The sequence below is a fragment of the Prenolepis imparis genome, unplaced genomic scaffold (genome assembly GCF_030444845.1).
Source record: "Prenolepis imparis isolate NDT839.2.m4 unplaced genomic scaffold, iyPreImpa1.0 SCAF_4, whole genome shotgun sequence".
Lineage (NCBI taxonomy): Eukaryota > Metazoa > Arthropoda > Insecta > Hymenoptera > Formicidae > Prenolepis > Prenolepis imparis.
In genome coordinates this window covers 18,135,815-18,162,915 of record NW_028141162.1, presented here as the reverse complement: position 1 = coordinate 18,162,915, position 27,101 = coordinate 18,135,815, and the positions used below count along the sequence as shown (strand labels likewise).

The 27,101-nt window shown below is 38.7% G+C and overlaps 2 protein-coding genes across 4 annotated transcripts in view; one reads left to right on the top strand and one right to left on the bottom strand.

Moving 5' to 3' along the window:
- Ilers-m (Isoleucyl-tRNA synthetase, mitochondrial) overlaps nucleotides 1–27,101 on the bottom strand; it is an 88,549-nt gene that overhangs the window by 5,795 nt on the left and 55,653 nt on the right. The window lies entirely within an intron of this gene.
- Nucleotides 623–25,701, top strand: LOC145935279 (cubilin). 3 transcript variants are annotated; one of them, XM_083036445.1, is made up of 5 exons: nucleotides 624–1,094; nucleotides 9,840–10,320; nucleotides 14,638–14,819; nucleotides 16,411–16,625; nucleotides 19,880–25,701. In XM_083036445.1, exons 3-5 carry the CDS (start codon nucleotides 14,720–14,722, stop codon nucleotides 22,304–22,306), a joined length of 2,742 nt encoding a protein of 913 aa, XP_082892571.1. In that variant the 5' UTR covers nucleotides 624–1,094; nucleotides 9,840–10,320; nucleotides 14,638–14,719; the 3' UTR covers nucleotides 22,307–25,701. The 3 variants fall into 3 exon arrangements, with proteins under 3 accessions (XP_082892573.1, XP_082892571.1, XP_082892572.1); XM_083036446.1 differs by lacking the exon at nucleotides 624–1,094 and adding an exon at nucleotides 9,484–9,674; XM_083036447.1 differs by lacking the exon at nucleotides 9,840–10,320 and having other exon boundaries at nucleotides 623–1,094.

Genomic DNA, 27,101 nt, shown 5'->3' with positions numbered 1-27,101 from the left:
GAGATAAGGAGGCCGAACTAGCATTGAGGAATTATCGAAATGTGCGACCAAATGTCGAGCCTAATTGTAGTTTATTAATGCTCCGCAAGGTTGCGCTTTTGCCTCACGGGACTCACACGTACACGGTGGACTTTTGTGTTAGTCATTCTCTATCCTTCTTGCTCTACATCCAAGAAGACTAGAGACCAGGAGACCGAACTCCCGTAAAATACTGTGGTGGGGGTGAGTCAAAATATGGTCGCATTTCATGGGCGCTGTACGCGGTAATTGTCGTCGGCCAAGTCATGAACTACGCGTGCTGGACTTCGGAGCGTCGTCCAACATAATCTCGCCAAAGTTCGAAATTATGTTTACGTTGTTTGTTGTGAACCGTTGTGTCAAAAAAAATCGCTTGTTTTATCAAAAAAAGGTTTCCTATGTGAACTTCGTCGTTCCTAAGTATAGTATATCCCAAGCTTATGTTCTTGGTTATGTTGCACGACGCTCCGAAATCCAACGTAGTTCATGAATTGGCCGACGACAATTACCGCGAACAGCGCCCATGAAATGCGATCATATTTTGACTCACCCCCACCACTGGAGTTCGGTCTCCTGAGGTGCGTTCAGCTAGCTTACCCGAGTAACTCAGAGTGCATTCCCTTTCTTTCTACATTATTGAGAGAGAAGTGATATAGAAAGAGAGGGAATACACTTGGAGTTACTCGGGTAAGCTATCTGAACGCAGCCCTGGTCTCTAGTCTTCTTGTCTACATCCTGCAATCTCTCCTCTTTCTCAAACTAACGAGCATCTTGTGATTGCAATGCCATCTATAGATACTTATAGGTACTACTATCGGGCCTCGGTTTTAGAGCCAGTTTCACCAACATCGGTTAACTTTAACCTCCAGTTAAACTATATGTTTGTCTCTTTTTAATGAACGTATCTGAAACGAGACAAAGATATAGTTTAACCGGAGGTTAAAGTTAACCGACGTTGGTGAAATTGGCCCTTAGTCGCACATCCCAAACACATAGTTCGGCCTCCTTATCTCTATTCTTTCTGGGGATCAGTTTGGATTTCACATCTTCAACTTATATTTTTCTCAACATGTCAAGTAAGTTTTTCCATATTTACATTTATACTAACTAAAGATACAAATAGAGAGAAACAGTTGAAGATAGTCGGTCTCTCACCTTTGCGTAGAGATTGTCATTTTTTTAAAATGCATTTGTATATCTGCGTCTGATATGAATTTGTTTTTAATAGTTTTTAAATTTATTAAAAATTGAAGAAATTGTTAAATTTTTTATTTTCGACTTTTTAGTAATTTTTAGATTCATCAACAATTAAAGAGATTGCTAAATTTTTTGTTTTTGAATTTGTAGTAATTTTTAGATTTATTAAAAATCAAAGAGATTGCTAAATTTTGTATTTTCGAATTTTTAATACATAGTTTTTAGATTCATTAAAAATTGAAGCGATCTCTAAATTGATTTTCTGATTTTTAATAATTTTTAGATTTATTAAAAATTAAAAAGATTGCTAAATTTTTTATTTTCTGATTTTTAGCAATTTTTAAATTCATTAAAAATAAAAAAAAATGCTAAATTTTTTATTTTCGGATTATTTTTAGTAATTTTTAGATTTATTACTAGATTTTTAGTAATTTTTAGATTTATTACTAGATTTTTAGTAGTTTTTAGATTTATTATTAAATTTTTAGTAGTTTTTAGATTTATTATTGAATTTTTAGTAATTTTTAGATTCATGAAAAATTGAACAGTTATTAGATTTGTCGTTTTAATTTTTGAAAATTTAAGTTATTTAAAAATTAAAAAATTGATTTAAAAAATATAAAGTAGAGGTCTTTATAGGTTTATTCGATTTTTGAAAAGGAACAAAGTGATATAATTATATTTGTTCTTGTAGAATGATACATCAAATTGAGAAAATCTACATTCACGATTCTCTATTCTTTGAAAGCTTTATGATTAATAAAGAGAACTTTATATATCATCGACAAAGCAGCGTACAAAGTTAAAGATACAAAAGATACATTTTTTGCGCGTTCAGCTTTAATCTTTTACATTTGTAGGACAGTAAACTTTATACACGTTTCTCAGAGATACCTAATCCGTCTGTGCGGAAAAATCTCGTCCCGTTATTATTTCACGAACGGATTATCCGAGAAAAATACACACAGGCAAAACAATCAAATAACCATTATATTGATAATCTGTCATTATGCGAGTCGTATGATTTACATATAATTTCTCTTTTTATTGTTTTTTACTTCCTCATAAAGAAAGCTTTGTTTTCGTGAGAAAAATTTTTATTCAAATTTCTTTTTAAAACATCGAATAATCATATTTTTTTAAAATGTCCGTATGTGTTCACTCATTTTTCTGAAAATTTAAACGTCTTAAGAACTCTTTGAGTTACTGCGCTCCAATTTGGCATACAAAAATAAAGTAGGACAACAGTTTTATTTACAGTCATTTTTGTAAAAATTCATAGTGTTTTAAATTTTAATGCAATTTTAATTTTCCAAAAAATGTCTGTGGTTGCTTTAACTTCTGTAAATTTTAAACTATCGGGATAAATTTTTTTACATAAATACGTTATCATTAAATGATGGTATTGAATTTTTGACGAAGATCGATGAAAGGGTTTATTTAAAAAATTTTTTGAGAAATATCTGTGGCTGCCCTAAATTTTGAGATATTGGACTAAATTTATTTTACATAAATGAAGTATTATTAAAATATTATTGGTATTGAATTTGACGAGGATTGGTGAAAGGATTCATTTCTTATAAAATTTTGAATTTTTAAGAATTTTTAAGTGCATTTTTTAACTTTCGCAAATTTTGAGATATTGAATTAATTTTTGTTTGTTTGAATAGAGTATTATTAAAGAATAAGTTGAAATTGAATTTGACGAGGATCGGTGAAAGGGTTCATTTTTTAATGAAACTGAATTTTTTTTTCAAAAAATGTAAGTTTTCGAATTTTACGAAAGGAATATACAAAAGTAGATACATACATATACACATACACTTATATATACGTGACAAAAAATGTTATTTTATTTTAAGTGTGCAAATTGGAAACTTGCACATTGTTTCCTCACCATTCTATATATTTCGCTCATTAAGCTTCCTCTATGAGGAAGCCAAAATTGAAAAACCATGTTGCTCATAGAGGAAGCTTAATAAGCGAAATATAATAGTAAGGAAGCAACGTGCAAGTTTCCAAATTGCACACTTTTTTATTTTTTTTTTAAATCGGCGATAGGACTCGGGCGCGGGGAGGGAAAAGGGGGCGAGAAGGAGATTTCTCTTGATTTTCACCGGGTGTCCGGCAATTAAGCACGCGCGCCAGCTCGAGCTGACGCGACGCGAACAATAGATGAGCCGGGCGGGTAGCCTTAATTAAATGGTAAAGGCGGCCGATTAGTTGGCAAACTCGCGATAGTGAAAATTTATTATACCCAATGCACCGTAGGATCTACGGGGGGGACGTTCTCTCTACCTTCTTCCGCAAATTTCCCCCTGTCCCCCTCCTCCGCTGGCGACTGCAGACCCGGGGAGTAGTTGGTTTGTCGCGCATAAATCCTGCTGCTCTCCAGATGGGATACACCGGCCGCAGCCGCACGATCAGATAGACGTTGTAATGTAATTATACGCCTCGGAAGGAGGCACATGCCAGCCGATATATCTATTTTCACGGGATTACGCTCTAGCTCCGGCTCTAGTAGTCGCATAGACCTAGGGATGGGACAAAGTTCAATATGTACTTGAAAGTCCCAGTCGAATACAATAATTAAGGGCAAGTTTCACCATCTCCGGTTAACTTAATCGGCCGATTAAATTTAAGAATTGCCAACTGCAAAGCTTAAAACTGATCAACTTCATCCACATTTATAATAAGATGTCTGTGCTTTGCAGTTGGCAATTCTTAAATTTAATTGGTCGATTAAGATTATCGGAGACGATGAAACTGGTCCTAAGTTTCACTTTCTAGGATTCGAATAATAATCATAAGAAATAAGATTTTATGTGTTGTATTTGTGAAGAGTAATCCAATCTAGAACAGTCATATATTCGAATTTTTTAGATTGAATACTCGCAAGGTTCAAAATAGTACTTATAAGTATTTTCTCTATCGTGGGTAACGTCCATCTTTTCACTTTCAGAGATCTGATATAACTAACTTTTGACTTCTGACTTCTAACTCGTACGTTAGAGATTGACATATGTCATGTTGTCATTTGATCATAATACAAGTCAGAAGTTAGCGCCATATCGCAGGACCGAAAGTGAAAAAATGCTAGAACTTTCATTATATATTGAAGTATCCACATTATTATAAAAAAATTATGCATAATTTTCAGTTCGTTAACACAGATAGCTTTTATATAAGCAAACTTCTTCTTTTCTTTTCATTTATTCTTTTATAAGCAACCATTACACTCACAATAGAGTTTAGTTTGAACCATTTAAAAGATAAAAGAGGATGACCACTTTTGGTGACCACTTTTGGTGGGATACCTTTTATATACGAATGTACTTGGAAGTATTGCTTTTGTTTTTCGAGGAATTTATAGAATTCAAATCTATCACGTCCATGTTCGAGTCTATTCGAAAGTATACTGTTATTTTTTCCAAAGTAATCATAGAGAGTTCAAAACCAAATTCGAACCTACTTGTAAGATACTTAATCCCATCACTAGTTGCGCTCCAACAAAGTGTAATTTTCTATCGTTCCTTGCCCTTTGGATCTTGTGAGAAATACGACGAAAATAAATCACACGTATGTATAAAAGAAATTATTTTCAACATATAAAAAAAAACTAGCTAATTTAACTGAAATCCACTTCACATAAGATTAGTGCGGGGTACTTTATTTTGCAACATCATCGCGTTCTGTTGTCGGATGATGTCGAGAAAAGGATGTTGGCATCGGGCCGGTGCATCGGCCGAGGGAAGAACGAAGATCAATTCGCGCAGACAGCTGATTACCCGCATCCTGATTATCGAACCTAACCAGGGAACACACAAGCCTGCCCGCTGCAAACACAGATCCGTCCATGTTGGGCCGAAACCTCTGGCTTCTCTGTGATGGATCACAGACAGAACCTGTTCGTCGTTCACGACGATTAATCTAGATTCAGTTTTATCGAATTTGTCGAAGGATATCCGATCGACGCTGCTATCGAATCGTACTCCGTACGATTACATGCGAACAATAAAAGAGAGAGGGAGGGAGAGGGAGACAGAGAAGAGGGAGAATGGAAGAGAGAGTGATATATTCGCATATTTCCACGTATATTCCGGTGCACCTCGATGAATTTGGCTGTTCTACTCCTGCATGCTTGGCGTGCTCCGCGTTACTCTGGTTTACTCCAACATTCTCTCTCTCTCTCCCTCTCCCTCTCCTTCCCCCTCTCTCTCTCTCGCTCTCTCTACGACGTAATCAATATATCGTGTTGCTGAGACCTTGCCGCGTCGTCGACAGTCGGTTTAGGTAGGCATGGCTTTTCAGATGTAGCCAGACAGACGCGGCAATTCAGGCTAGATATGTATCGCGCGACCGTACATACACGCGAGATATCTCCGTGCTAATTAATATCTCGGACAGCATCTCCTCCCGCGTCGCGCGGAGGGGGAGGAGATGTTGCTGCTTCAGCAGTAGTCGCCGGCTGTTTAACGCGAGGTCGAACGGAATCGATCCGATCGTCGGTTTTTAATAGATGCATTCTCGAAGCATCTATTAAAAACCGCTCTGTGTTGTAATAAAAAATGTACATTCCTTACGCGTGGGATCCCTATTAATGAGTAAATTTAAATTTCATATCTCCCTGTTGACTGCTAATAATACTAGTTTATAAAATAATACTTTTTTTCATTATTTTATACCAGACAAGGTGTTTCATATAGATTTTTGAATGCCGAAAACAATGCCGTAAACCAATTTTCATCGTCAGGTTTCCGAAATAATTGGAGGTTTAATATGTGCAAAAAATGACTTTTTTGCGACATTTGAGATTTTTGTAAAAAAAAGTTAACGTTATCTGGAAATTTTGATCAAATGTCATAAATATATTGTTCATCTATAAAATGTATTTTTTTATATCGATATCTTACTTTTTATAGTTATGTTAGGAAAGATTTAAATACAGAGTTTTGTAGAGATAGCAAATATTCCGTTTATGATAACGAAATCATATAATCATACTCATAATTTGTAGTTTAGGTCTATCGATACACATACACAGTGTAACTTATTATGATAGATTCCACTAAATGTATATTTATATATAGGGTGTCTCATTTTAATTGCCCACCTTGAATTTTTCGAAACAAATGCATTTTCGAAAAAATATTCGAGACAAAAGCTGTATGATTTAAAGGGAGACAAATAGTAAAATCAATTTTGGAAAAAATAATTTTTTCAAAAAACCTTTTTTTCTCAGGATCTCCATATGAGTAGTTCCCAGTATTAATCTTTCATAACATGGTTAAAAAGTAAGTAACATTGAAATAAAAAAAATGCATTTTATGAAGGATGAATAATTTATTCATGATATCTGATCAGACTTTCCAAATAACGTTAATCTTTTTTACAAACAAATCTCAAATATCACAAAAAAGTCATTTTTTAAACATTAAACGAGAACTTATCAAATATCTCTCTTTAAAAAAATTACAATTCTATTAAAAATTTTCTTCTCATACTTAGTTTGCTATTTATTTAACTTTCATTGATTTTCGACTTTCTGTCGAGGAAAAGATAATTTTATATTAATCAAAATTTCTATAATAAAAAAGGTATTTTTATATTCCGTACACTTTATACGTACGAAGAATAAATTTTTTCGATAGCAAAGCGGATTTTATTTATATAATTCGAGAAATTATTGATCTTACTCTATCTCTCGTACAAATTCATTATCGGGTTTTATATACCGATAAGCTCGTTAAGCTTAATAAATGCAAAACAGAGGAGAGGATAATGAGAGAGATGTCTAATAAAAATAAAATACCTTTATTTAGTAAAAAAGTTAATTTACTTAGTAATAATTTTCCTTTGATCCATCACTCACTGGTGCATTTACGCATTTGCTATCATCACTCGTTAATTTTACTTAAATTTTCCGAGAAATTTCTACAGAGAAAGAGAGAAATTTTATTTTTATGCTCAAAAAATTGACGAGAAACTACCCAGGTAGCAAAATAAGTCATTTTGACGTCATTTTAACATCAAATTACGTCAAAATGACGTCAAAGTGACTAATTTTGCTACCTGGGTATAGACAAATCAAAGTGCTTTTTTTGAAAGGATTTTACGCGAGATTTTTAATTTGATATTTAAACATCCGTGGAAGCTTGAAAAAACTTCTCTCTTTCTCTCTCTTTCTCTTTTTAATAGTCAGTTATTCGTGTAGAAAAATTTTTGCGTATAACTTGTTCATTGACAGAAGGGCTAAAGGCGAGATATTAAAAAAGCTATAAATGATGTGTTCTTAAATGCTTTCAACTACATGTAAATATTACATGTAAATATTATACACGATATAAATTTAAAAAAAAATTATCTCAAACTTTTTGGAATGTAATATATAAGAAATTCACGAGAGAGACGCAAGATATTTTACAGAGTATATATTTATATTTATTTAGCATTTTTCATATATATTTCTCATAAATTAATGATGCAACTATTCGTAAAAAGTGAAGAAAAATGAGGTCGCCGCGTAAATGGTGCATCGTAATAAATTTCCAATAATTGGATTAATAATTGCCATAAAATTATTATACGTCATGAGAGAGGGGGAGAAAGAGGGGGAGAGAGAGAGAGACAGACGAGCATCTATTTAATAATCATCAGAAAACCACAGAGAACAGATATAATCATTACTTTCATCATCGGGAATAATTAGTGAAGAGATAATCCTATTTACCCCCTCCCCTCTCCAAAGCTAGGAATTTAATGGACTTTAATAACAACATACGGTTTCACATCCGTAGGGAAGAACTTTTCTTCGATTTTTGGACAGATTATAGGGCTTATTGTTCCCTCCACCCCCACTATTTCCCACTATGCCCGGTATTCCGCATCCGGAGGCGCTCCATTATCAGTTTTTCGTGCGTTATGCTCGGGGATGCGGCCTTAATTATCTTTCCTTATATACCCGCGGCTTATTACGTTCCCTCTCCCTCTACAGTAATGTAATATAACACGGTTCGTAATCCCATTTGCTGTTAGACTTAGCGTAGTATCAGCCCCTTCCCCAAATTACGGTGAGGGGGTTGAATCGTACCGCGTGTTTTCCCTCCGCCCGACTTATGTACGACAAAGGGGGAAATCTGGACCCCGTAAATAGGACTGGCTTAAGTTATGGCAGTTGCTTCTCTCGCGCGCTACCTCGGTTAAGTTTATTTCAACCCTGATTAATGTAGGACCACACGCGCCGCGTCGCAGCTGCCCTCCCGAAAACGACCTCCGTCGGGATGAGGATGAGAAGGCGAGGGGAAGAATGAGGGGGTGTAATTTCGCCGGATTTTAGTGTGATGTATCAGTGCGAGTGGGGTGGAGGGGAAAAGGGGATGATCTCGCAATATTTATTCGCGTCAATTCTCGGGGGCGAGGAGGTTATCCCCTCCACCCCATCCCGTTTTGTCGTGTCTACAAATCTGGAAAATTGAACTCGTCGACATTGTACCGTGGAATTTTCTCGGATTTCCACGTAGCCAGACGCGAGATAAACGAAGGAATCCCTCCCCTTTCCTAGCAAAACTCTCGCACACAGGATAATCTCGCCCCCCCCTCTCTTCCCTCCCTCCGCACACTCTCGTCGTAAATCGATACGTCAGGTGTGAATTGCGACGCGTCGCAGCGTCGTGGCGCGATGGCTTTTATTTACTTCTTTTTTTCTTTAATGGGGGCTGTTTGCATGCGTGTTCACGCGAGCGGAAGCGCTAGATTCGCGCGATAAGCACGCGTTAACGCACGCCTATATTGATTGCCTTGACCGGCGTCAAAAGGGATGAGAAAGACGGTCGTAAGATAAAAAATAAAAAAAACGAGGCGACACAACAGAAGTCGGCAAAAGGGTCATCGGGATAACGCAGAAGGACGCGGAGGGCAGAGCAATATACATAGATGCAATAGGTCATCGCGAGAGGGGACAGGAAGGGGGATTAGGGGGGCCGAGCAGGGGACCAAGGGAGACGAGTTGTTCAATGAAAGTCATCGGAAGGAGAGAGCGGAGAGCGAAACAGGACACAGGGAGATCAGAATGTGGGGGAAAGAGGGGGGGGGAGAGAGAGAGAGAGAGAGAGAGAGAGAGAGAGAGAGAGAGAGAGAGAGAGAGAGAGAGAGAGATTAGAAGAAGAGAAAGAGAAAGAGATTAGAAGAAGAGAAAGAGAAAGAGGAAGGGATGAAAAGAGGGGGGAGAAAGAGAATGGGGTAGAACGAGCGTTCCGCTATGCTGATGTCGGGGGAGAAAGATAGCAAGAAAGAGGACGTCAGAGAGCTTGCGCAAGCTTCGACCCGCCGCAGCTCCGATCGGCGGACGTTAAAGCCGCCAGCCACACGTTTCGAGCTTTCGTTCCGACTCGGCAGTCGACTCGCAGCCTGGCTTTCTAACCGAAGGTCTCACGGCGGGGTGTCTTTTTTTCACTTTTCTCGTACGTTCACTGTGTGGGTGCGCGTATCTTCTCTATTTTCTCTCCTGTCTTCTTCCCATCCTCGCGTTTCGTCCTCCTCTTCCTCCTCCTGCTTCATCTTCTTGATCTCTTCGAGAGTTTCGATTTCGTGTTATAACGCGCTAATGATCCACGCGCTGCTTGCAGCCAGCAGCAGGGTGCTCGTGCAAGAAGACTGAAGTCACACCAGCGTCTGATAGTGGCTGCTGATTAGTGGCAATTCTATACTTCTCGGGGAATAATTGAATAACCCCCCCGAACGAGCAGGGATCCTCGAACGGGACACGTCGTTTCGCCGTTTTTGACCCTATGTGCGCCAGTGCGCAGTCAAGAATCGCGGAGGAAACTGTGCCAGGCGTCGACGTCGTGGTCGATACGTGGCCGAGGATGATGACGACGAGGATGATGTAAATTCGAGCTGATAAGGATTCGCATTCGAGAGGACCTTTGTGGTATCCTGGATTGGTGGAAGAGATCCTCGCACGATCTGATGAGAGAGAAGATGGCATACTCAAAGGAACCCGCGTGGAGAATATCGCGTCGGTGATTTCGATCGGCAGCGAGGATCCAGATTGATCTTGAAGAGAGATCTGTAGGCCAGGAAGCATGAGAGTGTTGTGGTAAAAAGGTGCGTGGTGGAAAGTGCATGTTCCATTCGATATCAAGGATAATATACATATATAGGATTTAAAATTTTCTTTAGGATAGATTTTAATCCCGAGAGAGAATGATTTTTATTTATGTTTTACGTAAAACGTGATTTAGCTAAGATTATTAGGGATGGGATCAAGTTGAGTATGTACTTAAAAATTCAAGTCGAATCCAATAATCAAGTTTCATTTTCTAGGATTCGAATAGTACTCATAAGAAATAATATTTCATATGTTGTACTTGCAAAGTACTCGAATCTAGAACAGTTATATTCGAACTTTAGATTGAGTATCTGTAAGGTTCGAAATAGTACTTACAAATACTTTCTATCATGAAAAATCGAATCTTTTACAAGTAGTACTCTAAGATAATAAAAATGTATTTATGATACTTGCTACACATTTATACACACTCCCGAATCTATCCAAACACCCCCCATTCACTTACCCTTTAATACACACGTATAAATATACATATTTCATAAGTATTCACAAGTATTCATAAAAGATTCGAACATACTTGATCCAGGTTCGAATGTACTTGTAACTATTGCTCTTGTTTCTCGAAATATTTGTAGAAAGTTCGAACCTATCTCGTCCAGTTTCGAGTCTACTCGAAAGTACTATTTTCTTTTTTTCGAAATAATCATAAAGAGAGTTTCAAACTATGCAAACAAATTCGAACCTACATGTAATCTATTTAATCCCATCGCTGAAGATTATTCTTCGGAAGAAATTGTATATTATTTTGTCATTGAAATTCTCGATGCTATTTCCCTCGAGTTATATGAATATCAATATGCGTCAGGGTTACAATTAATTCTGACTTACAAGGAACATGTCACAACTGTCCGGAACCGATTTGATTCTTCTTCAAATATGTTGTTAAATACACAAATCTAAAAGACACGTATTTTTTTATATGTGCAGATATTGAGTTTTAAGGGGTGAAATACCCCTTTAAAGAAAAACGGTATTTTTCTTTAGGATCGAATATCTGGTAAACTATAAGAGGTAGAAAAAAAAGACGTACAACAAATTTTAATGACTTGAAGAGTACTTTAAAGTTATATGAACAAAATTTTTTTATTTTGAAAAAAAAAATTAAGTGATGGGGGTATTTAAAAAAATATAAAAATAAAAAATTTTTGTTCGTATAACTTTAAAGTACTCTTCAAGCCATTAAAATTTGTTGTACGTCTTTTTTTTCTACCTCTTATAGTTTACCAGATATTCGATCCTAAAGAAAAATACCGATTTTCTTTAAAGGGATGTTTCACCCCTTAAAACTCAATATCCGCACATATAAAAAAATACGTGTCTTTTAGATTTGTGTATTTAACAACATATTTGAAGAAGAATCAAATCGGTTCCGGACAGTTGTGACATGTCCCCTGTTAGTGTCACTCACAAAATCCCGAATTAGTGTAATATTCAATTCAATTTTTCCTCTTCATGTCATAAATATCCAAGTAGCAAATAGACATCATTAAACGTCAAAATGACGTCTAATGACGTCATTCGACGTCAAAATGACGTATGCTTGCTACCTGGGTAAAACTGTGTGATGTAGAAAAAAAGCAAAAAAAAAAAAAAAATTACCAAATTGTTATCAAGTTATATAAATTCTTACCGTTGCTGCCGCAGAGAATCGCGACAAAATCGTTCGGAAATCGCGTCCTTGAGTTGAGTATGCAGAGGGTGTTTTCGATGTCCCGGGACAGTAATACGAAATAATCGCGGGGGGCGTCGGAAAGGGGGCGACAAAATATCGGGGTAAATTGGAAAAACATCGCTCGACAATTCGCAAGCGAAATCGCGTTGTTGCTGCTTGTTTTCCTCCTCCCTCAGGTGCCCTCGGAACCTAACACGCGCGCGCGTAATCAACGCGCGATCTAAATTGCTGATGCGCCAACTCGAGCGCGCATCAGATCATGATTTGACATTTTCGGCACGCGTCCGTCTTTTATTCGATTCGCGTACGCCGACGGAATCTGGAAAATCTCCGCCAACCGCCTATATATACATGTCCGATCCGAATAGCATCCAGAAACAGGTTCGTGTTTCATCGATAAATAAAAGCTTTCGCGACCTTGGCCCTTTTGAATTTTTGAAAGCCGATTGCTATCCGCGGAGAGAAGATTCTGTCGAGAGAACCCGAATTATTAAAGATCGTATACATATGCACATGTATCGAGGGGAGGGAGAAAAAGGAGGGAGGGAAATATCGAATCCTCTCGAGAGACGAGACAATGAATATGTCGCAAGAATGCAAAAGGATGAGGATGCGATGAGTGAGAAGGATGGGTGGGGGAGGAGGAGGGGAAACGTCAGAGTGAATGAAAAGGGAGAGCCGCGCAGGCGGGAAAGGGAGAGAAAATTCCGGAGGTGAAGTACTCTCTGTGTGTTGTCGATAGCGGAGAGAGAGTCAACGCGGATTTAACCAATTATTCCACCCCGCTCTCTCGACATGGACGAGGTACGAACGAGGCCCTTCCGGCATATGCTGGTGCTCGACCCAGCTGGCAAACCATGCGGCGTCCCTTATTGTCCTTTGGGGAAATGATAACGCGAGTACGCGTCTGTATTTTATCAAGCGACTCATGTTATAGAGATATTTACTCTCGGGAAGTGGAGAGAGAGAAAGAGAGAAAGAAGATGTAATCGCGTGAGAATCGTGAGAAATTTTTCCTTGCCTTGAAAAATGAGTTGGAAAATAATTTCTCCCTCAGAGCCGCAATTTTTTTATGGAAAGGGATCGATCCGTAGGAAATTCGAATTGTATTGACATGTCTTTTGATCGATTTAATGATACAACGGAGATTTTTTTCTGCTGCGAAATATATATATATATATACAGGATGTCTCATTTTAATCGAGCACCATCTTCTGTTCCTCTTCAAATCAAACAACTCTTGTTTGAAACATTTTGTCGTACAATCAAAAATAAAAAAATTTTTTGGGGTGATCGATTAAAATGAAACACCCTGTATAAACATATACAGAGTATACCATTTTAACATTCGCATTGAGATTTCTCGAAAATCAAGGCTACTGTCGAAAAATGCTTTATACAAAAATATATGTAGGATTTCAGAGGGGGACGTCTTCTCATAAGCATGGACTTATTCTAGGTGGGGAGACATTTTTGAGAGGTTTCAAGGTTATTATTATTATTTCAAATTAGGAACCATCATAATTTTTTTACATAAATCATTCAATTCCTAGTATCGTATTCCTATCAATCGTAGTACTTGGCGTAAACATTTGTTAGAGAGGAATAGTAAAAAAATTAATGATTTACCTATTTTAAGCTTTATTCTTCTGTGATAAAAAAAAATTGCAATTTGCAATATGCAACTGCATACTTTTTTAAAAAATAACTTTTTTTACACCAATTGATTTATCTCATTATTCTATGAAAATTATTAAGATCATCGAAAAATGAATATATTACCAGAATTTCATATTTGTTATTAAAATGTGTCAGAATAAAGCATAAAATATCTTGTAAACCATTCATTTTTCGACTATTTCATTCTAATAATTTTTTGTGCCAAATATTACAAGAAATCGATTTATGTAAGAAATTTATGTGGTGGTTCTGTTTATATAAAAAAATTAATGACCTCGAAATCTCTCTCAAATATGCCTCCTCCTGGAATAAGGCATGCTTACGACAAAACATCTCCCTTGAATCCCTAAATCCTCCCTCCAACTTTTATGTGAAACATTTTTTTATGGAAGACTTGGTTTTGAAAATAGTAATGCTATTTAAAATAGGATACTCTGTTTATATACACATAGGTATATGCATTTAATATATTTTTTCCAACGCGACGTAATAAGAAAGAATAATATACAGGGTGTCTCAGAATTAGCGGATCACCTGTTAATGGCAGATTCCTAGGATCATTTGGAGACGATTTTTCCTCAGCGAAAATGTCGAGGAAAGCCATCATTTTTTGCATGTTCCCAATTTTTGCCGTCATGTATCTTTGTAACTAAGCCTTAAATTAAAATTCTATTAAAGTAAACTCTATTTGATGTTAATTGAAGAATGTGGTTTTGTTAATATTTTATTTCCACAAGGCTTAATTTGCGAAAAAACCCTTTATTTTTAATCGCTTATAACTCGAAAATTATTGATACCACGACATTTTTGTTGAGGACAAATCGCCTTCAAATGATCCCAGGAATCAGTCATTAACAAGTGATCCGCTAATTCTGGGACACCCTGTATTTTATATTTTTTAGATATACGAACGAATTTTTTTGTATGCGTGTGTACGTAGGTAGTCTTCGACGGGGGAAGCAGATGGAGTTACGAGGAGAGATAGCGGAGGTATTTTGACAGCCTCGGCACTTGTCCCGGGAATGCCTCGAATGCCTGTACTACTCGGTAGCTGGGGCTGGGGATTTTTCGCCATATTCCTCCTGCTTCTGGCCATCCCCAGTCCCGCTGCCATTCGCAGAGGTAAGTCTAATCCGGGGGCTTGTGAGACCAGGAGTGAGACGGTGGTGGAGGGGGTCAGGGAAGGGGGAGGTATAATTCCGACGAGTTCAAATTTCCAGGCCAAGCGACAAGTGAGAAAGAACGATCCTCTATATTTATTCCTGGCAAACGCGATCCCGACACCGCGTGATCATTTCCAGTGGTTTTGACAATTTTATGATATCTCTATCCGACGAGTAGGTCGCTATTTCAATGATTTTCGTGAAAATTATGATAAAAAAGAAAGAGAAACAAAAATTTTTCTAGTTAATTTTACATTGTCGTAATTTTCTTGATTGACATTCTCTTCGTTTTTTCGTACGGGACATTATATAAATGTACGATGTGCGATGTATATAATATCGTAGTTAGCTTTGATAGAGTATCGAGGATAATCTTCTAGGATTATTCCGCTTTCGACTTCTAATTCGATCTAAATGAAAAAAAATTTGGCCTCCTTGCCACTAAAGTTTCTTTTAGGATGAATAATATCAATCTCTATCTGCCTAAATCTGATGATTCTCGCTTTTTAACCTTTCTATCAATGCATAATTTTTCATTTTCCCATCAATGTATGAGCATCTGAATACCAATCGTGTGTTTTCGACACATTGCAACAATTTCTTTATAACAGCTGTTATAAAGAATATTCTTTTTTTCTCTTATAATTTAAGAGGTTTCCGAATACAAAGGTGCCCGTTTCTGTTTCGGGTGGAAAAAGCATCTTTTTAACACATTTTAAAGTTACTTTGGATACTCGGATACTCGTTCATTGAAAGAAGGATTAAAGTTGCTTAGGGTACCTGGATATCCGTTAATTGACAAAAAGGTTAACAAAAGGCTCATCCCGGTAGTCACTTATCCCTAAGTTATCAGCAATTATCGTAAGCTCGTTGCGCGGCTAATAGGTTCGAATTATCGGCGTAACAAACCCGGTTCCGAGAATCTTCTTAACCGTCGCATTAGAGAGAGATTTATCTCGCTGCCGGATGTGTTGACGGTGGTCGCGCGAACGAAGAAGGGTTGATACTTTGCAGAAGGGTGATTTACGAACGTGAGACTAGCCGGCTATATTGTAACACGAGACTGCCCTTTATAAGGGGATATCCAGCGAACGGGTCGAATATCGATTACATGGCCGAAACTTGTGTCGCGTGTTATCGTTCCTTATTCGTCCTCCTTATCATCCCCCTGTGTTTCCCGTTCCTTTATCATTCCCTCGAATCTGTCCAATCGGATCACGAAAAATATCACGCGTCTAATATGGGGTATCTTCCATTTTCTCGACGTTAGACTCGAACTTCTTCGATCAACTCCAGCTTTTCCTTGACAAAAGTATCGTGAGAAATGGTCCTATTCTTTACGTATACTCTAATTATTGAATCATTTTTCATTATTATTAATTAAAAAATATATTTCTCGTATTATACTAAAATATAATGGATAAAACATTATCGCTTATCATTGTATTAATTAACATTGAGTCTGAGTAGATACTAATCCGCTAGATGAAAGAAGGGGGCACAAAACATGTCTCCCCCCTTCTTTCTTGCTCTAATCGCTTTCATTTCAGCGGACCGAGGCCACTGCAATAAGACGGTGGACATTTACGAAGATGTGTCGAGTCCGGCGGTGACCCCAGCGAATTGGGGTAAACCCCTCTCGTGCTGGTACCGCTTCCGTGCCTTTCGCGGGACGCCTCGAGACTGGATTCTGCGGGTACGCTTCAAGAAGTTTAAGGTCGGGGTGCTGGAGAACGCCACCACGTGCAGAGGTGGTTATCTGCAGGTGAGCACTTTGCGAATTCTTGTCCGAGGAGGGTGAAAGAACATCCCAAGATTCGACCCGCGTTCTTATTAATTGAATAGGGAGAATCCGGCCAATATAAACCGGGCGTTGGAATTTAATTTCGCTTTGACAATAATTCCCCTGACTTCCCCTGATTATTTTTTCGATTCGAGTTGGATACGACCAAGAGACCGGGAGAGATGCTGATGATGCTCATGTCTCTTTGCCTCGCGTCACGGATCAATGCGCACAAATACAGTTGGATTCGCATACAATACGACGGAAACGGATATCAAATCCATGAGTTACGCATTCGCGGTCACGATAGGCGATAGATCGAATGCTGAAATTGATTACGCTTCATGTGTCATGAAAGCCGTTTCATCGCGAAGAGTATACGGAATCTATTTACACTAGAATACATTAGACAGGCACACATCTATGAGGAATCAAATATGAAAGAATAGAATTCACTGATTAATATAGGGTAGGTAGCCCAACAATGAACCATTGGTACACTATGGACCATTGCGATATTTCGTAAATGTGACTTTGCCAAATTGTGCTGTTGTCATGCAACGACTCGCATTTAAACCCCTTCTCGACTCCCTAAATGGTTGGCAAATCGCGTGAAGAACGGCCATGTGAGACCACGTTTTGTGAATTTTATATGTTTTTTGTAAGTTTTACGCATGTTTCATGTTTTTGTTGTAATATCTATAATTTTTTCATTATTCTCTATAGTTTTATATGTATATTTGGCTTTATAATTTTGTAAGCAACTTTTTTCTATTCCATTATTTAATCATATTATTTTAGAAATTATTGTACAAAAGGTTATATAGTCTACAATAAACCATTTTGATGTGGTAAACAATGAACCATGGTTTTCATTGTTAACAACAGTTTATTTATTTTTTTTTGTAACTGACTTTTGTAACTGATTTTGTAACTAGTTTTGGTACAATAAATAATAATCTAAAAAAATCTGAGAAAAAGTTTGATTAAAAATAATAAAAATATTAAAAATTTGATTGTAAACTTCAAATAATAAAAACAACATATAATTAAGTTAGTTTTAAATTCATACCATCCTAATCTTATTTTTTATGTCTTATAATTATCTCTTCCCTAAATAAACATTTTAAAACATAGTGAAACTAAAATAACTCTAACAATTCACAGTATAACATATGTAGTTCATTGTTTACACACCTCTGTACACAATGAACCATTTCACATTTTTTAAAATAAATTGAAATTGCGGTTAAACTCAAAAAATAACTTATGAGTTATTGTTTACATTATGTAGCCAACTAAATTCATAAACTGTATGCAAAAATGCAGATCTCCAACTCAATAATTGAAAAAGATATAAGCCTCTGTTTACATGGTTCATTTTTGGACTACCTAATATACTAGACCTACTAGACTTTTATCAATATTCTTTTATTATAAATTGTAGCGTCAATTTAATAAATTAATTAAATCGATTAAACAAAACTTAAGATTTAATTAGTTTTAACCCTTCTGTCATAATGCATAAATGCTTCACGTTTTCCATATGTGGGTATCAACTGTGTGTTTTCGACACATATTGACATTGGGACAATTTCTTTATAGCTGCTGGGCATCGAACATTCTTTCCCGTTATATTTTAAGAGGTTTCCGAATGCAAAGGGCCTTTTGTTTTGGAGAAAAGTTCCATCACATTTTTAACATTTATTAAAGTTGCTTTGGGTACCCGTTCATGGACAGAAGGGTTAAAATAAAAGAGAATTCTTCCGGATATATTGTAGGGTCCTTTTACTCTAAAGATAGATTGAACGCATTTTGCGGATATCGACGAGATAATTTACGAGTCTGTTATACGTTGCGTAGTGTTATGAGAGGGTACACAACCTGGGATCGGTTTTGCGTTAAGCCGCTGCGAATTATCGGCGGCGGGTACCCTTCTGGATTTAGTGTCTGCATCAGGAGAGGTATCAGCCGTATCAACATCGTAAATTAGAACATTCCTATATAGAAAGAAAGAGAAAGAGAGAGAGAGAGAGAGAGAGAGAGAGAGAGAGAGAGAGAGAGAGAGAGAGAGAGAGAGAGAGAGAGAGAGAGAGAGAGAGAGAGAGAGAGAGAGAGAGAGAGAGAGAGAGAGAGAGAGAGAGTGAGAGGAGGAGGGGGGGAGAGGGGAGACGAACGTGATAAGTGATTCTCTCCCCTTTCTCCCCCTTTCTGCTCTCTACCTGCCTCTTTCGAGCGCGCGCGGGCGCACTCGTCCTGCTGCCACCTCTCTCAGTTACTTCGGTATCAGGTATTGATCTTTGTGACGCTGTAAACTTCTCTCTTCTCTCTCTCTTTCTCATTTCTCTATCACTTCTTCTCTTTCTATCTTTCTACTATTTTCCCTCCGCTTTCTTTCGCGACTTTCAAATTTACATCGATAAAAAAGACGAAGTGTCAATAGTAAGATACTTTGATACGGTTTCCTTTGCACGAGAAAGCTTGTGAAGCTTCGAGACGCGAAAACGAAACGTGCGAATCTTCACAGACTGATTGATTTTCCATGGTTATTCCTTGTACAAGTTTCTACTATTCTTTAAATTTACGGATCGATTATATTCTATACAAATTTCCATTTTATCTGGTTTCTATTAATCTTTTTAAATTTATTTGATTTTCACAGGATTCCTATTTACTTCAGACTTGTATAACTCTGCTATAAATGATAAAGTCATCCTTTAATTGAAATTAAAAAAATTATTTTACACACAAGTCTTTCCTCAGATTGAATCTATCACATGATATAAAAAAATCTTTCGGACATTAACCCTTCTGTCAATGAACGGATACCCAAAGCAACTTTAATAGTTAAAAATATATCAGCATTCTTCTTCGCTCGAAATAAAATACAAAGGGCTTTTGTAAATCTCCTAAAATATAACAGGAAAGAGAATGTTCAACGACCAGCAGCTGCTGTAAAAAAATTGTCAGAGTGCAATGTATCGAAAACATGCAGTTGATATCCGAGTACCTATACATTGACGAAAAGATGAAAAATTATTGCATCGACAGAAGGATTAAAGATTATTATCCGGATTATTATTTTACTTGTGACAAAGTCGTTCTAGTCTTAAAAGTGGGACAACTGGATTATCGGAGTCCTGGATACCTCAATGTGACATCCTTACGGTTCGATCGATCGTCCCGAATGTGTGTTGTATACCTAGCGCGCGTTTCCCGCCGCTTGTGTGTTTCAGATCATAGACGGCAACACAAAGACCGAGGTCAGCAATCGCAAGGATCCGGGCGTTTACTGCGGCGAGTCCGAGCAACCGCAAACCTTCATCAGCGAGACCAGCTTCGTACGGGTAATCTTTCACGCGGACAACTTCACCGACCAGACGTACTTTAGCTTCGATTCGCGGGCCGAGCAACAGTTCGAGGTGTATCTCAGATACGGCCAGCATCCCGAGCTCTATCCGAACCGTCGTGGCGAGGTCGTACCCGGCAGCTACTGCGAGCGAGTGTTCAAGGACTGCCGACTGCAGACATGTTACGTGCAGAGCCCGGCTTACCCGGGCATCTATCCGCGAGCGTTGCACTGCAAGTATCGTCTCAACACTCGGCTGCCCTTCATCAAACTGTACATCGAGAACGAGGAGTTCAACATCGACGGTCAACGATGCGAGAATATCATGACGTGCCCGATGCGACCTATCAGCTCCGGCTCGGAACACTGCCCCTACGATTACATACGCGTGTACGACGGTAAAAACGAAAGTAGTCCGGTGATCGGTACGTTCTGCGGCATGGGAAAATTCCCGTACAGCATCATCGGCACCAGCGAGGATCTTTACGTGGAGTTTGTGTCGTCGCCGGCCGGTCCCCTGCTCAACACCGGCTTTCACTTTAACGTGGGCAACTGGCCAGGTCACGTGGAGACCGCCGGCGTGAAGAACGGCAGTTGCGACTGGCTACTGAACAGCGAGTCCCTCGTCAGCGGTAACGAGGGTATTTTCCTGTCGGTCGCGCACTGGTACCCGCCTCACACCAGCTGCACCTATTTGCTGCGCGGCCGACCCGGCGAGATCGCCCGCCTCTACTTTCCCAGCTTCCGAGTGAATCGCATCGAGTCGCCGATCCAGCCGTACGACGGCGATTGCGGCGAGAGCCTGACCCTCTACGACGCCGACTGGCCGGACGATGCGCGCATCATCAAAACTTTCTGCGACACGTTCAGCAAACCGATGGAGAAGCACGATTTCGTGTCGACGTCAAACGCCCTGTTTGTGCGATTCGAGAGCAAGACCGGGAGCTACTCCGGTAGCTCGCTCTATTACTGGGCCCATTACGACTTCTTCAACGCTACGAGATTCGGCGAGCCCGTAGCCGGCACCGAGTGCGACGAGATCTTCGCCTCGTGGAAGCAGCGATCGGGTCGCTTGCGATCGCCCCTCAATACTCTAGTTTACAAAAGACCCGGCGATCCACCCGCCGATCTAGCCTGCACCTACAGCTTCGTCACTGACAAGCGGTTGTATGCGCGAGTGATCCTCGTGATCGAATCGATCAACTTCAAGGAACATCCGTACGCCCAGTGCGGCCACTGTTGGGACAGTAGGGTGGACCGAGTGATCATTCGGGAGCCCAATCCCGATGGTGTCAAAGGCCACTGCCTCTGCCGTTCCAACAACAATGGCACTCCGGCCCCGACGACCTCGCCGGCTCCCTCCAGGCCACCCATTCTTCGCGTGGTCTCCCGGGGTGACAAATTGGACCTGAAACTTCTCGTGGACGGCGCTCACGCGGCCTCGAGCTACTTCAAGTGGCCCGCGCCTCTCTTCGAGGCGAGATACGAGTTCGCGCACAGCCCTCTTTGCGGACCGGCTCTCCTGCCAGCCACCACCGACGGCGAAATTGAGTTTCCGCACTACGAGGCCCTGGGATACGTCACGCCGCCCCGGTCGATCAAGTGCATCTGGGAGTTGCGGGTGAATCGCGAGCGCGATCTCTTCCTCCACTTCGACAAGATCAAGTTCGCGTCGCGTTCCTGCGAGGATGGCAAGCTCGAAATCTTCCTGCCGGGCCACGTCGATCCGTATCTCGGCATCTGCGGCGAAAACGTCAGTTACGTCAGAGATATGCCGATTATATCTGCGGCGCAGATCGCACCGTCGCAGACGGATCATCTGGCTCCGGGTGCGGCCGCTGATGGAGGCGGCGCCGAGGAATCTCCCGCCGTGATCGTGCAGTTCACCGGCACCATGGCACCAGCCAGAGCGGCTTTCAAGATCGCCTGGACCGAGCTCTATCATCTGCCGAGAGACGGTTCCGGGGCCCTCAACACCGGGAAGCTCGAGGAGTTTTGCGGTTTTCAGTGTCCCGGCGACGCGGGATGCATCCCAACGAGATTGCTTTGTAACGGGGTGGTCAATTGTCCGCGTCATGGACTGCCCGTACCGAGTATTCTGAACGGCACCCTCTACGAACCGGATGACGAGTCGGTGGAGACGTGTGGTGGACCCATCACTGGTACTGGTGGCGGTTTTGCTGGACCCGCCGGCTGGGCCGGCGCTGGTTTGGGTGCTGGTCTGGCGATTCTTCTGGGTCTGGCGTGTTTCATCGCCATGTGCAGACTCTGCAGAAGACGATCGCGTTCCAGAGACATACATGTACCCTATTAAAGTTTCCTCTGGATGTGATCGAACCTCTGCGAGTATTCGTGCACAGTCTACGGAAGAACATAGAAGTCCAATTCATAATCGTCTCTCGCAAGGAATCAATCGTCACTTATCTATACATCTGTACGCACATGTTTGTGTACATGTTGATGTATAAATAAGAGAGAAAAAGAAGTTTCTCCTCGAGAACGATTATAAATAAAAGTTGTCTGCGTGGCGTCTTAATTTTTTAGACGTCGCTCAGACGTCTTTGAACAGATTGCACCAACTTGGATTAAATACATTTTTTTCTGTATATCGTAGGAAAGACTATAATCTCTAGAGAGGAATAATAAATCCATAAGACAAGCTCAAGTTCCAAGTTGGTGTAATCCTTATTAGGCTTCTATATTTTTCGGGAGATGAATTCCAAAATGTTGTCCCTTTCTCGACTACTCGACGAGGTAGAGAGAAATGCGTTTTCCAAGTTCAGCGACAAATCCGACATTACGCTTACGAGTAAATCTTTCCAATGTGATGCTTCCGGATTTGAACAAACATCGGAGTTTGCTCATTAATCGCGAGAGATTGAATCTTATCGCTCTTATTGCGCGTGTCCGCGTATTATCTGTCAGCATGACGCTCACACACCGATTGCCCACCCCAACCCACGTCCGTCACATCATCAATCTTCTATTTACACGTTTCGCGGAACTAATGGTCCATACAATATCCTCCCTCGCAGACGCCAGACCAAGTTCTAACCGAAAGCCGTATTTGCCACTGCCGCATTGTATTCATCGTGTTACCATTTAGTCTTCTTTACACACACACATACATACACACACACACACACACTGCCATAGACTAGTACTAGAACTTCGTACTACGTATAGTCCTCGTCTCTCGATCGTTCCCACATATAGAATCGTTCGCGCGAGAGAAATCGTAGATTCGTGACAATCGGATTATCTCTGATTATTGCTCTGATGTATGCGACATCTCTTCTTTTCTAGCAATAGCGAGATATCTACGGGATACAGATAAAGGGCCAGTTTCACCAACGTCGATTAACTTCAACTTTCGATTAAACTATATCTTTATCTCTTTTTAAAAACGTTCTAAAAAGAGACAAAGATATATGTAGTTTAATCGAAGGTTAAAGTTAACCGATGTTGATGAAACTGGCCCATAGCTTCAACGACATGAATAGGACAAGAATGCTATTTCCTCAATTTGACAGGTCATTTTTATAGGATTTTTTATCAGAAGAAGAATGTCGCAAACTACGACGCGCTACATCAAAATTTTCGAGATATCGATGTTTCAACATTTTAATTTTTTGGAAAGATAGTATATGTATTAAGATTTCAAAATTTGTGGCAAAAGGTCATTTTTTCGATACAAAATCTATCGAATTGAGGGGTCCCGGGAATAACATTCTTCCCGTGAATTTGTATGTGTATATATTATATTAATTATAAAACACCACCGATCATTATCGGCAATGCAATTGAAAAATAATGAGTTTGAAATTAAGAAGATGTAGATTAAATTAGATTAAGTTTCAATTATTTTTCACAATATTAGGCGATAATTATACATAATACATTAATTTTTATAATTAATTAATTACATATCATATCATATCTTTTTATAATTACGTTTTATTCATCAGAAGGGGTTTCCTACTCTTAGAAAATTAAGTAAAGGCGACGTGGACGTTTTATTTTCTTCGTCGCTCGTAAATCAGAGACGCAAATCAGCGAAGCCGGTCGTCGGTAGATCTCAACTTCGAGATATAGTCCTTAGCGGTTGCTCAAAGTTGTTCTGCTTCGTGAACTTTTGAAAGAGAGATAGAGAAAGGGGAGAGAACTCTCTTCTTGCGCGCGCGAGCGCAATTTTAGAATTAAATTGACTTAAAATACAAAAAAGAGAAATGACGGGAACGACGGGAATCGATATAATAATAATACATCAGAGAGATCGTGACGGGTCGTGACACGCCTTGTCGATTTAACATCTTGAGGTTCGGCGACTGTAACCAGTATAATATATAATACAACCATTGTCAGGTATAATAATAATAATAATAATAATAATAATAATAATAATACCAATAATAATAATAATATTAATAATAATAATCACATACTTTACTAGTCTGTTTGAAAAAAGAGGAGATGAGAAAAATTAACATTTCTTTTCGCCGACTCGCAAGATGTCCGGACTCTATGACACCGAATGAGCGTGCCTACTAAATATGCAGCTATTATATGATGCATGTGATCGTCGACAGTGCAAACAGTTTGTATATAATAAGGCGAAGAGAAGTAAGGAGAGAAAGAGAAAGAGAAAGGGTGAAAGGAGGTTTGTAAAACCGATCGCTTTTTAGAAATAATTGGTATGCTAAGAGAATTAAAAATAAAAATAAAGAGAGGAGAGAGAGAGAGAGAAAGAGGGAGCGTTCGCGAGACAACTATCGCCGATTACACTAGTTTACAAAAAAATATTTTTTTTTATTATTTTAAACCAGACAAGGTGTTTCTAGGCAGAATATTGGCTATTTCAGCAAAACTCTGTATTTAAACTCTTCCTAACATGACTAAAAAGTAAGATAACAAAATGAAAAGAAATGCATTTTATAGGGCATGAACAATACATTCATAACATCTGATCAGAATTTCCAGATAACAACGTTAACCTTTTTCACAAAAAGATCTCAAATATCGCAAAAAAGTAATTTTTTGGATATTAAACCTCAATTAATTTAATTAGAAATTTGATGTGCTAGTGAAATTTGGTTTGCGACATCGTTTTCAGCACCCGAAAGTCTATAAAAAAACTGTCTGGTTTAAAATAATTTAAATTAAATTGGCTGTAAACTAGTGTTATTATTATACAGCGATAAGGGATTCCGTTAATCTGATATTCGTTGGTTGGCTCTTCTCCAAGAAGGCGTCGTTATAATTAGAACAAGAAGCAAGATTTGGCCCGCCACCCTAAAGGGCGCTGCTACGCTCTGAGGATCGTGTTTGTTTGTATATAGAAGAAAAAACATTTATGTAGGTTTAGCGACAATCTCTCAATATAGTGGACACACAGACACAGACATACACAGACCAGAGATGCCAGATTGCAGACGAAACAGCCAGTTTACAACAGTTGTAAACTGGCTGTTTCGTCTGCAATCTGGCATTTCTGACACAGACTCAGACACACACGCTCATACAGACACTCGTATACAGACACGCCCATACGATCGAGCAACGTGCATTACGCGCGTGCATTATTAATACGCAGCTATCTTTAATCGACGGTATAACGATCATCTTACTACGACATGTAATTGCGATAATAACACACGATTATCATGATTACTATATTTTTTACTAATAAAGAGCATCCTTGGAGCCGAAGGTGAAAAGAGGTGGCTTTCTTTTCTTCGTCGATAACAACCTTCTTCCCTCTTTCGACAGATTTCAGAAACTAACGAACGAGAGGATTCGATGTGCGATAAATTAAAAATGAGAAAGACTTCGTTCTGCCTCCATGTTCTCCTTACCTTCTTTCCCCCCTTTCCTCTCTCCCGGCCATTCCTTTCGTCGAGAGGAAAAATTATAGGGGAGAACGTTACGTTCGCGCAAGAGATTTACGACTCTGCTCGATGCTTAAACGCGGACCAATTAGGCGGATTGAGCAGTTTTTGGCATCGTTACTCGATGATTTACGCGACGATGATAATTCTCCGGCTGTCTTTTTAACGCCACTCGTAATTTCAGATACCTGTAACTCAATCTTCATTCTTACGAAATTCCGTCGCAACGCGTATTCTGATTTATATGATTTTCTCTTTTTTTTTCTATAATGCATCTTGCAGTCAAATGTATACAGGTTGAGTATTTAAATTGAGACGCCTAAATATATGAAAAATAAAGCAAAATAAGAAGAAATGTTTCAAACAAAAAAATTGTAGAAAAATATAATAATATTAGTAACATAGTTTACAGCTAAAAATTATTTTAAACCAGACAAAGTCTGTTTCTTATAGATTTTTGGATGCTGAAAACGATGCCGCAAACCAAATTTTACTAGCACGTCAGATTTCCAAAATAATTGAGGTTTAATGTGTGAAAAATGGCTTTTTGCGATATTTGAGATTTATTTGTAAAAAAGGTTAACGTTATCTGGAAAGTCGGATCAGATATTATGAATGTATTGTTTATCCCCTATAAAATGCATTTTTTTAAAATTTTAATATCTTACTTTTTAGCCATGTTACGAAAGATTAAAGCTGCGATCTACTTCTCATATGGATTCGAGATGCTCCTAAGGAAAAAAAGTTTTTGAAAAAAAAATATTTTTTCCAAAATTGATTTTATCACTATTTGTCCTCCTTTAGATCATACAACTTTTGTCTGGAACATTTTTTCAAAAATGCATTTGTTTCGAAAAATTCAAGGTGAGTAATTAAAATGAGACACCCTATATAAATATACATATAGTGGACTCTTACAAAGAGTTACACGGTGTATGTGTATCAATAGCCATAAACTATAAATTATGAGTATAATTATATAACTTTATCATCACAGGCGAAATATTTGGGATGCCAAAACTATCCAAACTATCTCAACAAATCTCTGTATTTAAATTTTTCTTAACATGACTAAAAAATAAGATATCGAAATAACAAAAATGCATTTTATAGGAGATGAACAATACATTCATGACATTTGATTAGAATTTGTAGATAACATTAATCTCTTTTACAAAAGATTTCAAATATCGCAAAAAAGCTATTTTTTGCATATTAAAC

Coding starts and splice junctions, on each gene's coding strand:
- LOC145935279 (XM_083036447.1), top strand. CDS start 14,720: ATGCCTCGAATGCCTGTACTACTCGGTAGCTGGGGCTGGGGATTTTTC. Junction 14,820..16,410: donor TCCCGCTGCCATTCGCAGAG/GTAAGTCTAATC, acceptor CTTTCATTTCAG/CGGACCGAGGCCACTGCAAT. Junction 16,626..19,879: donor GCAGAGGTGGTTATCTGCAG/GTGAGCACTTTG, acceptor TGTGTGTTTCAG/ATCATAGACGGCAACACAAA.